This window comes from Coregonus clupeaformis, chromosome 15, assembly GCF_020615455.1.
Source record: "Coregonus clupeaformis isolate EN_2021a chromosome 15, ASM2061545v1, whole genome shotgun sequence".
Classification (NCBI taxonomy): Eukaryota; Metazoa; Chordata; class Actinopteri; order Salmoniformes; family Salmonidae; genus Coregonus; species Coregonus clupeaformis.
In genome coordinates, this window is record NC_059206.1 from 8,158,882 (window position 1) to 8,173,616 (window position 14,735).

The 14,735-nt window shown below is 38.7% G+C and overlaps 1 protein-coding gene across 3 annotated transcripts in view; it reads left to right on the plus strand.

Moving 5' to 3' along the window:
• The first annotated feature begins 307 nt into the window (after positions 1-307).
• The window catches only part of LOC121581927 (pre-B-cell leukemia transcription factor 3), a 116,578-nt gene continuing 102,150 nt past the window's right edge, over positions 308-14,735 (plus strand). For all 3 annotated transcript variants that reach the window (XM_041897334.2, XM_041897335.2, XM_041897336.2), the window contains exons 1-2: positions 308-1,602; positions 2,046-2,119. In XM_041897334.2, coding sequence (XP_041753268.1) covers positions 1,403-1,602; positions 2,046-2,119 — 274 coding nt within the window. In that variant the 5' untranslated portion in view covers positions 308-1,402. The remainder of the gene's footprint in view (positions 1,603-2,045; positions 2,120-14,735) is intronic.

The window sequence follows — 14,735 nt, forward strand, 5'->3', positions numbered from 1 at the left end:
CACATCATTGTCTACGTTATTTTATTATCGCTGAACTGCCTGAACACTGTCTTTGTCTCTCCAGTTGTGCGTCGAAGTCTCAGAGTTGCTGTCATAGCAACCAAAAGGGAGGACCACCATGCAAATATCACTCGTGGCAACGACCAATGGAAAGTTACTGACTGCCCACACAATTATCTCAAGGGTGGGCCATTGACTCTGATATTCCATCATTGGTGGATTTGACCGTCAGTCTACCTCAGCAGAGAGTCGATTGGAGTAAAAAAAGCCCTCTCTTTCACGTTTAGAACCTTGTTCCCCTAGAACAGGTCAGGTAGTAGTTGGTTCACGTGAGCTACGGAAGGGGGAGTTCTCCACATTTAGTTGCATTCTAGCGTTTTTATAGCACCCAACTCGATCATGTCTGTGCGCCTTCACATTGAATGGGTTAAGTGACGATGCATCTTTTTATGCATGATCAAATTAAGAGTCATACTTTGCGTTGTCTGAATAGGTGTCCTCTTCAGATCAGGAGCATCATATCTCAGGGTTATGTGCTGTATGTAGTATAGCTTACAGTAGGGGTGACAAAGGACGTACATCTCTGAAAGGGGTGGAGCTTCATACCGTTTTTCTATTTTTTTGTATGCTATAGCGTTCAGTCTATCACGTCCTCCCAATCGCTCAGCGCACCACCAAAAGCCGTCAACTAACCTAAGACGGACGTTATTTTGACAGGAGTAGACCTACAGGAATTTACGCATTGCTATTTGTTGCGCAATCATACCATTTCTTTGTCAAATTTTAAACTTTTAAAAGTGGCCTACTCGTTCGTAATTTTTCTAGCACATTATTACCTTGATTTTTTTGCAGCAGGTAATCCACTGCAACTTTTGAGAAAAGCAAGAGGTGGTGCATTTTGACATTGTTATTTTAGCTGGTCCACATTGTGCTGGTTTGCAAGTTGCGCTTGGATTGCTGGTTCTATGGAATCTTGGAAGTTCGTATCAAGACCAGAAAAACGAGGATGCCAAGAGGATACGCAGGGAGAATCGGTAGAAGACAACATTCAGACTGAAAACAGCACGGACCTTTTGCATGAATAGGCTACCTGCAAGACACACCTCTCTCTATTGCCTAGGCTACTCAGATGCGTTAGTGTTAGATGCTGAATATCATATTGATTTTAGACTGAAACATAATTTTCATTCCATGCTGTTAATTGAAGAAAACTATCAGAGAAGATTATTTATAGTCGAGTACCGTTCTCGGTAACCTATAATTTAAAATTTTCTGTACCAGATCGCGTTCAATTTTCAATGTGCCATCAGCCGGACAATATTGCTCCTGTATGTGATTGAAACATATACAATCTTCTCTCTTTGCCTCGCTGAAAAGCGCATATTGATTGTGTTGCGGCATCATGATGGAGGAACAAGCCCGGATAATGCAGGCGCTCAGCGGCGTGACTCTGGCTGGCCATTCGGTACAAGGAGGCATGGGACTACCGCCGCCCCACGGACACGAGGGGACGGATGGGGACGGAAGAAAACAAGATATTGGGGACATTCTTCATCAAATAATGACAATTACCGACCAAAGTCTGGATGAGGCGCAAGCAAAGTTGGTCCCTTTTAATTATTTTTAATTTCGCGAATTAATAATTGTACACGAAGTGGGCTAATTATTTCATTGTGGGTTATTCTGTAGATAGAGGCTACAGGCATAGTCTATAGGCCAATAGCAACTTTTGAAATTCTGACAGATTGTTCATTGGAAGCCTAATGTTCAATAAGGTAGTTTAGGCATTATGTCTCATGTGCCCTATCTTGCAAATTGTGTCTTTGACCAAATAAAATGTTAACATGATAATGACAAACATACAGTGATAACTATACAATTAACTTAATGTGAAGTTGGATGCCATTGTGGAACTATATACCATAAATTCTACATGTGCCTTATGAGGCCTATGAGTGTGAGTTATTTCCCCACTTTTAAAGGCACAAAACTGATATTATAGCTAATGTTGTTACTAACAAGCATATTTTTATTTACTGACAAAGGAAACATGGATTGAACTGTCACAGAATGAAACCCGCGCTCTTCAGTGTTCTCTGCGAAATCAAAGAGAAAACAGGTGAGTACAAAAGCTGTAACTACACTATTTTAGGGAACCTTACCTACTAGTAATAGGTTTTCATTGTAGTCCACTGTTCTTTGCGCTCGAAAACACGATTTAATCATATAAAATATACAGCTACATTTTCACAAGATACTCTGTTTGTCCATTTAGCAGATGAGATCGAACACCGCTTGCACCAGTTTGACAGTGTTTCAGTATGAGCACGCGGACGACCTGTGTGCATTGGTTGGCAATCAATGTGTCAGCATATGTCGAACGGCTAAACAGGACTGTATAATTCACTATAGCTAACATTATATTGTATTATATTGGACGTGGGCCTACTAGACTGAGGCGGAAATTGAAGTTGAATAAGACGAGCCTATAATGTTGCTCTCCAGCATTTTTTGCACCCGGAAGAAAACATCACAAAATATTGCCATGGCAGTTGAAGAGAATCTGTCACACTCTATGAAGAAACTGGCACATTTCTTGTAATTATAATTTAACAGTGTGAGTAAACACCGCGCTAAGGTTAATTTAGATTGGAATTCATGTCTAATGATGTAAAATCTGGATCACACTGTATGTCAAGTTAATCAAAGAATTGTGACATATATTTTAATCTTCCTTGGTGATGATAGTGTAGTTAAAAACACATATAATTCAATAGATTTTACATGGATACTTCAAGCTACAAAAGCACAAGTGTAGCCTATTGTGATATATATTTATGTACGGGTGAGAGGACAATAGATGGACAAACAAAGCCTCCTCTTGTAGAGGTTGGTGACATCATTTTAACACAGTGTGGAAAGGTGTGCAATTACATTTCTCTGTGATTTGAGAGGGGAGATGGTAAAATACATATTGACACAAACATTGACAATTATCGAATGAGTAACCTTCAACCCCTTGGGGTAACGTTAAAACTAGATGATCAGGGGGTCAGAGATCATCACCAATTAACGCCTGTGCTTGGCCAGCTTTGGAGCCATTGTGAGCCATGTAGTTAAGAGTGACTTGAGGAAACAACATTTAATGAACTTCTCAGTCACAAGAGATGTTTAAAGTATGAGAGAGAGAGAGAGAGGGAGGGAGAGAGAGAGAGAGAGGGAGAGAGAGAGAGAGAGAGAGAGAGAGGGAGAGAGAGAGAGAGAGAGAGAGAGAGAGAGAGAGAGAGAGAGAGAGAGAGAGAGAGAGAGAGAGAGACTTAGAAGGCAAAAGGAATATGATAACTGATTTTGCACAAGGGATGACAGCCTCTAGAAATGACTTCAAGCTATAGGTAGTGTAAGGGCTAAAAGTGAGCATCGCCCCAGATAGAAATATGGACTATGGCTGTGGATTTACTGTTTGGCTTCATTGTACACAATAGATGGTTATGGGTTATTACTGGAATATTCATAGTGCATTTTCATAACAATCTCATGTTAAGCCATGAAGTCTCAGCAAGTGATTGCAGATTTTTATAAATATTCAGTGTAATTATTTCAGTAGTCTAGGCCTATAGAGTTGTGATTTAAAGGCCTATTATTTATGTTATAATTGTAAAACTGTTATACTGGTTGGATTATACAGTATGGCACTGTATTGATGTTTTTTCAAAATCTCTTACACTACAAATTATTTTGGACTGAGCCAGTCACCGTATTTAGTTTGCAGATACTGGTTTAAGAAATACGTTTTTGTTGTAAAAATCTCTATGGCTAATTAATTATGTTTCACAAAGCTTAACAAATATAGTCCCATATTGCTAATTATGAGAATTATTGTTGACTTGCATAGGCCTGTTGTTATTGGCATTACACCACGTTATGTTTTTTACAAAGGTAAGAGCATTAGCATTGTGTTGTCTTGGCAGCTTGAAGTAAATGGACAAAGCTGTACTTAAAGCCCAATAGGAGCCTCTTGTTATTTTATAAAATACTGCAAAAGGAAAGTTGTGGAATCAAATTCCACGTTGCGTTCGCTGGAAAACAATCAAGTGCATTCACTATATCGCTTTTATTGCAGCTTTCTTTTTCTCATATTCCTTTTTAGACGTTCATTGTAAATCACCTTTAGTGTTGAGCCGTGCGTTTCATGGGGTTTCACATGAGCTTAGATTGTTAACAGTGATTGGTCTTTTATTTTGACTGTGCTGGGGTTGGGTGCCTACATCTCAGAGAGGGATGCCGTGCTAAATATGTCTGTTGTGTGTAATATACATATATATATATATCTTTTGATTGAACTGTAGCCGTGTGTGTTGTTACAAAGGATAGCATGGTCGAAGAGCAATGGTTATTAAATATACAGTGTAAAACAACGACTCCATATTTAGCTGGATAATATTTAGCTGGATAACATTTCTAATGAACTAATATTTTGGATGGACTAATATTTTCTGATGGACTAAACCCAGGAAATGAATGGAGAATGCATTTGAATGTTTGTACATATTAATGTACATAGGGAATTGTACATAATTCTCACAATTTAGTTCAAGACAGTATAAGTAAAAAAATATTCTTAGCTGTTATGCAGAGTAAGGGTCGACCTAAAATCCTCATTGGCCAAGTTGGAAACGGAGCACCTCGTCGTTAGGAACAGAAGGCTTCAAGGCTCAAATGATAAATGGAATGTGAATTGTTTTTGGAAGCAAATGTAACAAATGTTTAGGGACTGCAGCCGAGAAAGATAGAGGAGCCTTTTATTGTGTGTGTGTGTGTGTGTGTGTGTGTGTGTGTGTGTGTGTGTGTGTGTGTGTGTGTGTGTGTGTTGTGTGTGTGTGTTTGTATACGGATGACTAGTATGCAATAGGAAAAATAGTAAGCGCTTGTGAACCTCGCTATGATCTAGCAAATAAAATGACAAGTACTTTTTGGTATTTACTGTACAAAATGCTACAATGAGAATTATATTGGGTTCTTTATTTTGGCATTTTACACAATTTTACTGCATTACTGACCAGTAGCCACTGAAAGTATGGATAAAAATAGTATGTTTAGGAGATACTCTTAGTCAATGAGTCTTAGTGCCTTCTGCAGGTTGTTCCTCAAAGAAGGCACTGTGTGCCGAAAGGGTTGGTTAGGTTTACCCATTCAATTACAGGGAGCATATATAGTGTGCGACTTTGTTTCTTTATTTTGATACAGTAATATCGAGTTATAAAAGCGAATTAAGCTAATTACGGTGCTAATTAAGTCATTAAGACATTTGGTCGGGAGCATAAACGATCATACGACAATTAACTACATTTACATTGTGACCCCTGAAATATTTTGTCCAATATTTGTGGGTTCAGATTTGTCTGGGAAACACAGGGAGTGGTTTGGAGAAAACAGATGTGGTCTACTACCTACTTAGTGGAATCATACCTTTATACGCCCGTGTAGTCTCCTCTTACTTTGAGAAGTTTACTTCAGTCTCTGGCAAAGAGAGGAAGGGAGAGAGATGTCTGCTTGCTATGTGTTTCAAAATAAATCGTGACAGTTCTCTACAAATCCGAACCCTGGGCATATTTGCCGCTGTCCCACATACATCCACTATGATGTGCTAATTACAGGGTTTTTTATCAAAGGAAAACGTAGTCTGTACAGTGAGTATTTAATAAAAACATTTCATACATAAGACCAGTGGTGTAAAGTACTTAAGTAAAAATACTTCAAAGTACTACTTAAGTATATTGTTTTTGGGTGGGGGGGGGGGGTATCTGTACTCTAGTTTACTATTTATATTTATATTTTACTTTTACTCTACTACATTCCTAAATATATATATATATATCTTTTTTTACTCCATACATTTTTCCTGACACTTAAAAAGTACTCGTTACATTTCGAATGCTCAGGCAGGACAGCAATATGGTCCAATTCACACACCTATCAATATCATCCCTACTGCCTCTAATCTGGCGGACTCACTAAACACAAGTAGTGTGTTTGTAGATGATGTCTGAGTGTTGGAGCATGCCCCTGGCTGTCCGTAAATAAAATAAAAATATATATATAAGGAATTTGATGTGGCGTTTACTTTGACTTTTGACTTGGACTTTTATTCAAGTATGACAATTGAGGACTTCTCCCACCACTGTTCTTAAGTACATTTAAAACCAGATACTTTTAGACTTTTACTCATGTAGTATTTTACTGGGTGACTTTCACTTTTACTTGTGTCATTTTCTATGAAGGTATCTTTACTTTTACTCAAGTATGACAATTAAGTACTTTTTTCCACCACTGCATAAGATAAGCGTTACGTTCAGAGTCAATCATTAAGAAACAGATAGCATTACCCTAGCATTTGAGTCTTTTTGTAACCTTGGAAGTTACTCTGAGGACAAGGGAAACCAGCTCAGTAAGAAAGACATCTCAGTGTAGTACAGTGGATCACAGATTCTGCTCTCAAAACTGCCGGGGCCACATCAGAAATGTGCATTCTGCAACAACAACAAAAAACACACATCTTCATAATGTGCTCCATATACTTTCTTGCTTGGCTAAATCAATTGTGGGCTTAGATTGCAATAAAGCGAAGTGAGGGCAATTGAAATCATTAAGTTGATTTACCAGCCAGCCCAGATTGAGGAGGTAAGCATTTCTTAAGCCTGTGGGGGGACATTCTGTCTCAGGGCAATCAAACAGTGAGCTAATGAGAGGAATAAATCTGTCTGGATGTTCATTAGATAAAGTGCCTGCCACAATAATAATAATAATAATAATAATAATAATAATAATGATAATAAAGTATGAATAACATATGAATAATGTATGAATAGACTTGATTGAAAGAGGGCCTCTTCTGTCAGAATGTCAGAAAACTAAATAGAACACACAAGGAGCGACATCTCAAAAACAACTCATATTGATTTAATGAGTAGAACTCAAATGAAGTTGACTCCTCGTGTACGAAAGTAGTATCCCTCAAAATCAGGCAATAGCATTTTTCTTGCGTATGGAGTTATCAGATTATGTTGCTGCTTAACAACAGGTTCTTATGTTCTGCTGGTGTGCTTCCGCCCTCGCCATGGCCCATAGACGGTTGTTAAAATGGCCTCATGAACCAGTGGTTTGGAAAATGGACTAGATTGTGAACATTGTCGGTGGAAATCCCCTGATGTGATTTCTGATGCTCCTTGAAGCACAGCGTGAGCTGCTTCTCACAGTATATTGAGTATATGTCTTTTATGAATACATTGCATGTTGTTATTTATTTTACCTTTATTTAACTAGGCAAGTCAGTTAAGAACAAATTCTTTATTTACAATGACGGCCTACACCGGCCAAACCCGGACGACGCTGGGCCAATTGTGCGCTGCCCTATGGGACGCCCAATCACGGCCGGTTGTGATACAGCCTGGAATCGAACCAGGGGGTCTGTAGTGACGCCTCAAGCACAGAGATGCAGTGCCTTAGACCGCTGCGCCACTCGGGAGCGTCAATGGACAGTGGCTCTAGAGCCTGCTAATGCTACCAGGCAGGATTCTTTTCTTACATTTCTATAAACTGCCTTACGTTTATTTTAAGTAGTAGTGGCTTATTTTTTAACGACTTATATCTGCCCTGTTTCTCTTGTTTCAACCTCATGTTCCTGCCTTACACTGAGGTACGCTGGGATTGCATACTACGTTTTTTTTGTGTGTCGATTCGTCCTCTTCTCCTCCCCTTCATCCATTCCTCTTTCCTTTGTCATAGCTGCGAGGGTTTTTACTGCGGTTCAGACTTAAACGCGGTCTCTAATTGTTTTTCCACACATAAGCTATGCTAATGAGCCTCCGTGGCGACTAGCGTAGCAATTAGCATCCTCCAACCATTTTTTAGCAGGTTAATTGCATAAATGTTCCCGACTGCACGTCTGACTTGTTAATTAGGCTTGACAGGGATGGTGGAATTTGCGATCCGGAGGCGGTGGCGGCAGCTAGGAGTGACTGGCCGTCAAGTAAAAGAGCCACAAATGATTAGAGACGATGGTTAGGCCTATACACTGTTGCCGGAGCACGGGACGTGGTAAAATATGTTCCCTGAGTTAAAGTACCAGCCTTAGGCTGGCTGTGTTGTAAGTAGTTCTGAAAAGGGGATAGCTTAGCAAGCGGGTCACTACATTGATCTACACCAGAGATGGGCAACTTTTTATGGGGGTGCGGGTCACATACATGCAGTCAGTGTCAGCTCTAGTCATTTGGAGGCCCTAAGATACATTTTGTTGCGAGCAAAACATTTTAGTGCCCCCCCTCTGCGGGGATCTAGGTTTTAGATTTCATTTCCTGCAATTCTACACATTTTGCTATGGGACGTACAGAAAATATTTCAGTGTTAAAGCAAGTTTTCTGCAATTTTACACATAAATCAGAGAGAAGATTTAGTAACTTATTTCATGCAATTCTACTCATTTTGCTATGGGGCGGAGAGCAAAGATGAGCAGTTTTACAGCTAATTTCCTGCAGTAAATTCTTTTTTTGCCATAGAGGGTGGAGAGAAATGTTAGCAGTTTTTAATATGATATCTGAGTGAGAGCGCCTAACAAAATCAATGGGGGCCCCACTGGTCGATAATTTTACCATGATTACTATAAGTTTAGATAGCTGGCTAGACTAACTTACCAATCAATAAATAAATAAAATTGCTGACATGAGCTAATTGAGTAACGAGAAAAAAACTGCTGATGCACAACCAAATTTCCATATTGCACCTTGTGTTTTCTATTCTAACTCTCAACATTAAGTTGAGACTCCGACTGAGTTCCCTAAAAAAAAAGGGATCTGCATGCGGGCTGCCAGTTGCCCATCCCTAATCTACACCCTCTACCTCTGGCTTGGTTTCTTGATAAACCATACGACCTCTTAAAATCAAAAGGTGCATTTAAAGATATTATTCTGAAATCGCTTATATGCCAGTAAAACAAAAACAAAATAATCACACAATATGATAATGTGCATTTGTTATTGAGATGAAAGAAGTGTTTGAAAATGAAACGTCCTTGTAAAAGCAAAGAAATCACATATTTATTAATTATTCCACACAAAAAACCCCTGCAACGCATAGCAGTGATTTGGTCAACTTTGGGGCTACACCCTCTGTGTACCTCTCCATTGTTCAGGCAAAGAGGTGTGTAAACGTGTCATAGAAGTGAGACGAGGACCGATAGCGCTCCATCAACGTCGCAGCCTCTTAAAAGCGGGCCGTCTGGCCTGATGTGTTTCAACAGCCGAGTGCTTGTGAGCAGCACAGGTTCCCAGTGAAAGAGAGAGAACCAGCTGATGAATTTGACATTGCCTCCGACGCCTCTGCACCCCTCCCTTCCTACCAGGTTAACCAAATTGTGCTCCAAGTATTGCAGCATTACATTTTCATTTCGAAAAGTAAATGTTCCGCCTGCCGCCGTTTTCAATATCTTACATCCCTCCCACGACACGTGTATATGCAATAAGTGCCGTTTGTGATGCGTTGTCATCCATAATTTTGTCACCGGGGATAAAAGCTTCAGTGTGCACCCACCCGCCACCGTCCCACAGCCCATATATTTTATGAACGGGAATATGACATTAGCAAGGCTGTTGAACTTTTCTCCAGTCTGCAGTGTGCACACAGAGACATTTCCTCCTGTTATGATGTATTTAAGGAATGATTTTATATATATATAAATATCTCTGCATGCTGACATCGTAACAAATACATACATAACTCATGTTCTCCCTCGCTCTGTGGGATAAGACCCCATTTGTATCCAGACATTCTTATTTTATAACGTTCATTTATTTATTTATTTATTGTTTGCAAATCGTATTAATATGAATTGTAGGCCTAATATATCAGCTACATTTCGGATTTCAGAGACCAACACTATGTGTGCTGCTCCGATGACAACGTACAACTTGTCAAACTACACTAGCCTGTGTTTCTTGTGTAGTTAAACACCAGTCTTGGATATCCTTAATCGCAGAACTTTGGTGGTTCTGAACACTTCATAATGGGAGCCAATGTTCCGTTGCAGCAGTTCAATGAGAGATGCGGAAGGGTCAAAGGAGTAGTACTCTACAAGAGCTAATGCAGTTGCAGTGATGACAGGACAGGACAACTCTAGCCCCTGCTATTTATAGGATCCTTATATCATAAGTTGAAGCTCTCTATACAAAAAGCCCTGTGATGCCTATATACTGAATAGATACGTTTGATTTCATTCTCTTGCTGTTCAAACATTGATACTTAGACAGCAAATACTTAGACAGCTGCTAACATACAACAGGTATTGTTCTTCTTCTGCAGACTGTACTCATATCAATGCCTTTCTGGTACGATGTTATTTTTTTAAAATTCTCATAGTTTATTTTAGCATTGCTTTCGCTTGAGATGCTTCCTTCTCGCATTTGTCAGTGTCAACAAATTTAAATTGCAATAAATAAACTGCCATTGAGATGAATAAGGTGGAGTAAAAAAATTAAAGTTTCACTTGTTGTAAGAAATACATTTCTAAACAGGAAATCATACAGTAACAATTGAAGAATTTAAGTACTGTATATAATTGGCATCTAAACGTAGATTACAGTATGAAGGCTGTAGAAATAACAAATAGGAAAACAATGTCAATTTCATGCATAATGCAATCAAGAAAGCTTTTATTTTGTTAAAAATCTAAATGTTGAGTTATTGCACATAATATGGCTCACATGTTGTGTTAATGGTTGTTCATGAATAATTAAGCCTTTGATGAAGTTTTTCTGAAAAATAATCCGTTTGTATTTTATGTTATTTTATTTTGGATGGATCAAAACTGGCCGTGAAAAAATGGGAAGTGTTGTCTGTACACGTGCTCTGTCCCAAGATGCTCCTGTACTCCTGTGAATTATCCTATCTTAAAGCTGCAATATGTAACGTTTTGGGGGCGACACGGCCAAATTCACATAGAAATGTGAAATGTGAGTTATAGATCTGTCATTCTCGTTGAAAGCAAGTCTAAAAAGCGTTAGATCTGTTCTATGTGCACTATTTCTATGCATTTGGGACGCATTCTTAAAACTTTCAGTTTTGTACACTAGCTTCAAACAGCTGAAAATACAATATTTTTGGTTATTGAAAATATATTTTCACAGCTGTTTAGATGGCACAATGATTCTCTACACTATACTTGCTTGTTTTGTCACGTAAACTGAAATTAGGCGAACTATTAGATTTTAGCAACCAGGAAATGGCTGAGCGATTTCTGCATGGTGCATCTTTAAACAAAAAATACATATTTGGAATTTCTCTCTTCATCAGTCTGATTGACTGTAGTCTATGGATGCGTCCCAAAATGTCACCCTATTCCCTATATAGTGCACTACTTTTGACCAGAACCCGCTGTAGTGCGCTGTACAGGGAATAGGGTGCCATTTGGGACGCAAGCCTATGTCCCCACATGATCCTTGTACAGTACATTTCACTGCTGAATTGGAGGGGGAAAAACCGAGGAATAAAAAAAAAACGCATCGCCATGAAAATTTAATCAGCGTTTTCTACCGCTTTAATAAGAGGTTTCTTATATTTAATTCATTATAACCACCGTGCTCTTGGAGTGCAGCAAGGCTCAGTACACTTCACTTCGCTTTGCTGCCTGCCAAGAGGCGAGGGTAAAAACTTAAAAGGCCATGTAAAAGGCGACCAAAGCAGATCTGAAGCCCTCAGTGAAAGTCAAAAAGCTGGCGGCTCTTTGAAAAAAAAAAACTGCTGGAGGGATTATTTTATTAGAAAATGTTTTCAAGAGGCTTTTTACGCCTCGTCCTTAGAGAACATCCCAACCAATGCATAATGCAATTACCGACTTACAGGGGAAGGAAGAAAGTTTGGGACAAATGAGTGAGCATGAATGTTCTGATTGTGTATAAACAAAAGGGAAATAAAAAAAAAGAACACATTTTAAAGGTTGATTGTAATTTTCTAAAGTGGATCGTTAAAATGTGCTTATTGTTACTCTCAAGTCAAAGGGCTATACAGTAAATGTGTGCGAATTGTGCGCTTCAATTCACCGCTTGCGCCCCCCTCTTTGACGCTCTCTCACAGCGAAGTGAGTGTTAAAAGTCACACTGAATATGACTGTAATATTGCTACCCTGTCTCTCCTCTGCAGATCCCTTTAAGTATTTTTTTTTTCTCCATACAAGAGCAATGGAAAGATGGTCGCTTGCCAGTGGCTAGGTGCTGGCCAGTGTTATGTTATGTTAACACTGAAAACGTCTGTTTTCCACTGTCCGAAAAACAAAATATGTGATTGGAAGAGGGAGCCCAGAGCTGAAGACATAAAGGGGATTTTATATTTTAGTTTCTACGTGATGATGATTTGTTTCTGGTCTGAATAATAGGGTTAATATATATTATTTCAACGAATGTTAACACTCTGGGAATGGTCATTAGTAACCGTTAGTACGTTGTTACAAGAGTAGTTAGTGGAACTACACAGGGATAGGCGCCACATGATGTTCAGTGTTATCCAATAAATATCTATAGCTTAATACCATGTGATATATCATAGCCACTAAAAAGTTGGATTGTAATGTTGCGTTGCTCTGAAAATACCAAACATGTAATTCAAGCCACAGTTATTTTACCTGATGCAAAGGTTAGTACCATAGCCATATATATAGGCCTAGACAGTCCAATAACTTTTCATGATTGCATGTTATTGCATTTCATACTTGGATTGTAGTTTCGACAACAAATCCGAGGGAAATGTAACTTGACTTTGAGAGAATGCTGTTGTGTTGTGTTCCAAACGACGCAGGTCATCTCTCTCCACCTTGGAGTATGAGTGGAGACAGTGGAAGCTTCCCTTGAGGATTTTTTTGCTTATCAGATAACATCTGTCTTTCATAATGATTTATATATTCACATCACATGGGCAGCATGTTTTGTTTCTTTAAAACCTAAGGAGTAAATAGTTTAAAAGTTTGGAAAGAACAACTTAGCAGGTATAGTAAAAAGACACCCTTTTCTGGCTCATATTTTCCACCAGACTTGTCGTCTTAATTTGGTGTTACTGAGTAGTCAAGACAACCACTATGTATACAGACGCCTCACACTCACAAATATGAAACAATCTACACAGTTGCTGTCACAGTTTCCAAAACTACCAGCCTCTCAAATAGACATTTCAAGCATATGAACCAAGGATAATATAGTAGAACTAGCATTTAACTAGCCTTTAACTAGCCTTTAACTAGTCTTTAACTAGCCTTTAACTAGCCTTTAACTAGCCTTTAACTAGCCTTTAACTAGCCTTTAACTAGCCTTAACTAGCCTTTAACTAGCCTTTAACTAGCCTTTAACTAGCCTTTAACTAGTCTTTAACTAGCCTTTAACTAGCCTATAGCACTACATTCTGTATAAGAATAGAACTAGCCTTTAACTAGCCTTTAACTAGCCTTTAACTAGCCTTTAACTAGTCTTTAACTAGCCTTTAACTAGCCTTTAACTAGCCTTTAACTAGCCTTTAACTAGCCTATAGCACTACATTATGTATAAGAATAGAACTAGCCTTTAACTAGCCTTTAACTAGCCTTTAACTAGTCTTTAACTCGCCTTTAACTAGCCTATAGCACTACATTCTGTATAAGAATAGAACTAGCATTTAACTAGCCTTTAACTAGCCTTTAACTAGTCTTTAACTAGCCTTTAACTAGCCTTTAACTAGTCTTTAACTAGCCTTTAACTAGTCTTTAACTAGCCGTTAAGCCTTGTAGTGTAAGTGTTCAGACAATGAAAGGCAATTGCAATGTGCCAAAACGGGTAAAATCACAAAACGATTCCATATTTCACTACATTCCACATTCTTCTATACTCATATCCCCATATTATGCTAAGACTTAGCATAAGTAGGCTATTTTTCCTAGTTGTGTTTAAAATGTGCATATCTAGCTGATGTTTAAACCTTGGTGATTATACAAGTGTCTTTTATGGCAATTTAGGATAATTTTTGGTGAAATGTTTATGATTTCGTGGATCAATTCCTGTTGCTGTAAAAAGGAGAGTAAATAGGAAAAATATGCAGTATCCTTTTCTGTGTGTTCTTCTCCCACAATGCAATGAGGGTTGTCAGTGTCTGGGAGGTCTTGATTGGGAGCGTGTACACCTAATCAGCTAGGATTCTCACACAGCACTTCTTATTTTTCTAATCTCAATGTGAACACCTTTTTTTTACAACCATCAAATAAAAGGTGCTAAATGTAACTACACCAAAGCTGGGATAATGGGATTATGGCCAAAAGAGGATGTTGTGACAAATCTCTTCAGGAACTAATCTTTTTAATAAAAATAAGAATTCTTCCTCAGAGGTTTGAGTTGAAAAACTCCAATAAACTCTGTGAAGTTTATTGTTTTGTTTTTCGAAGTTGACTGTTTACCAAATGTTCGACTGCTCTGGAAGTAACTAGGGGCTGTAGGCCATAAAATGCTGTAACTTTCAACTGAGGTTATGGGGAATCTCGCTTTTCTGAACATAATTGCTGTGTCCAAATCTTTTTCTTCTGCTGTACACTTCCTGTCATGACCAAAAAGTTACTCCAGTACACTGTTGTCAGCCGGTTGACAGTGGAGGGCTAGCTAGCGCTTGGTGCTGCAGACAACATGCTCTCTTTGACAGTGGAAGTGGAAGCGGAAGCACCAGCGAGAGTTCAGCCCGAG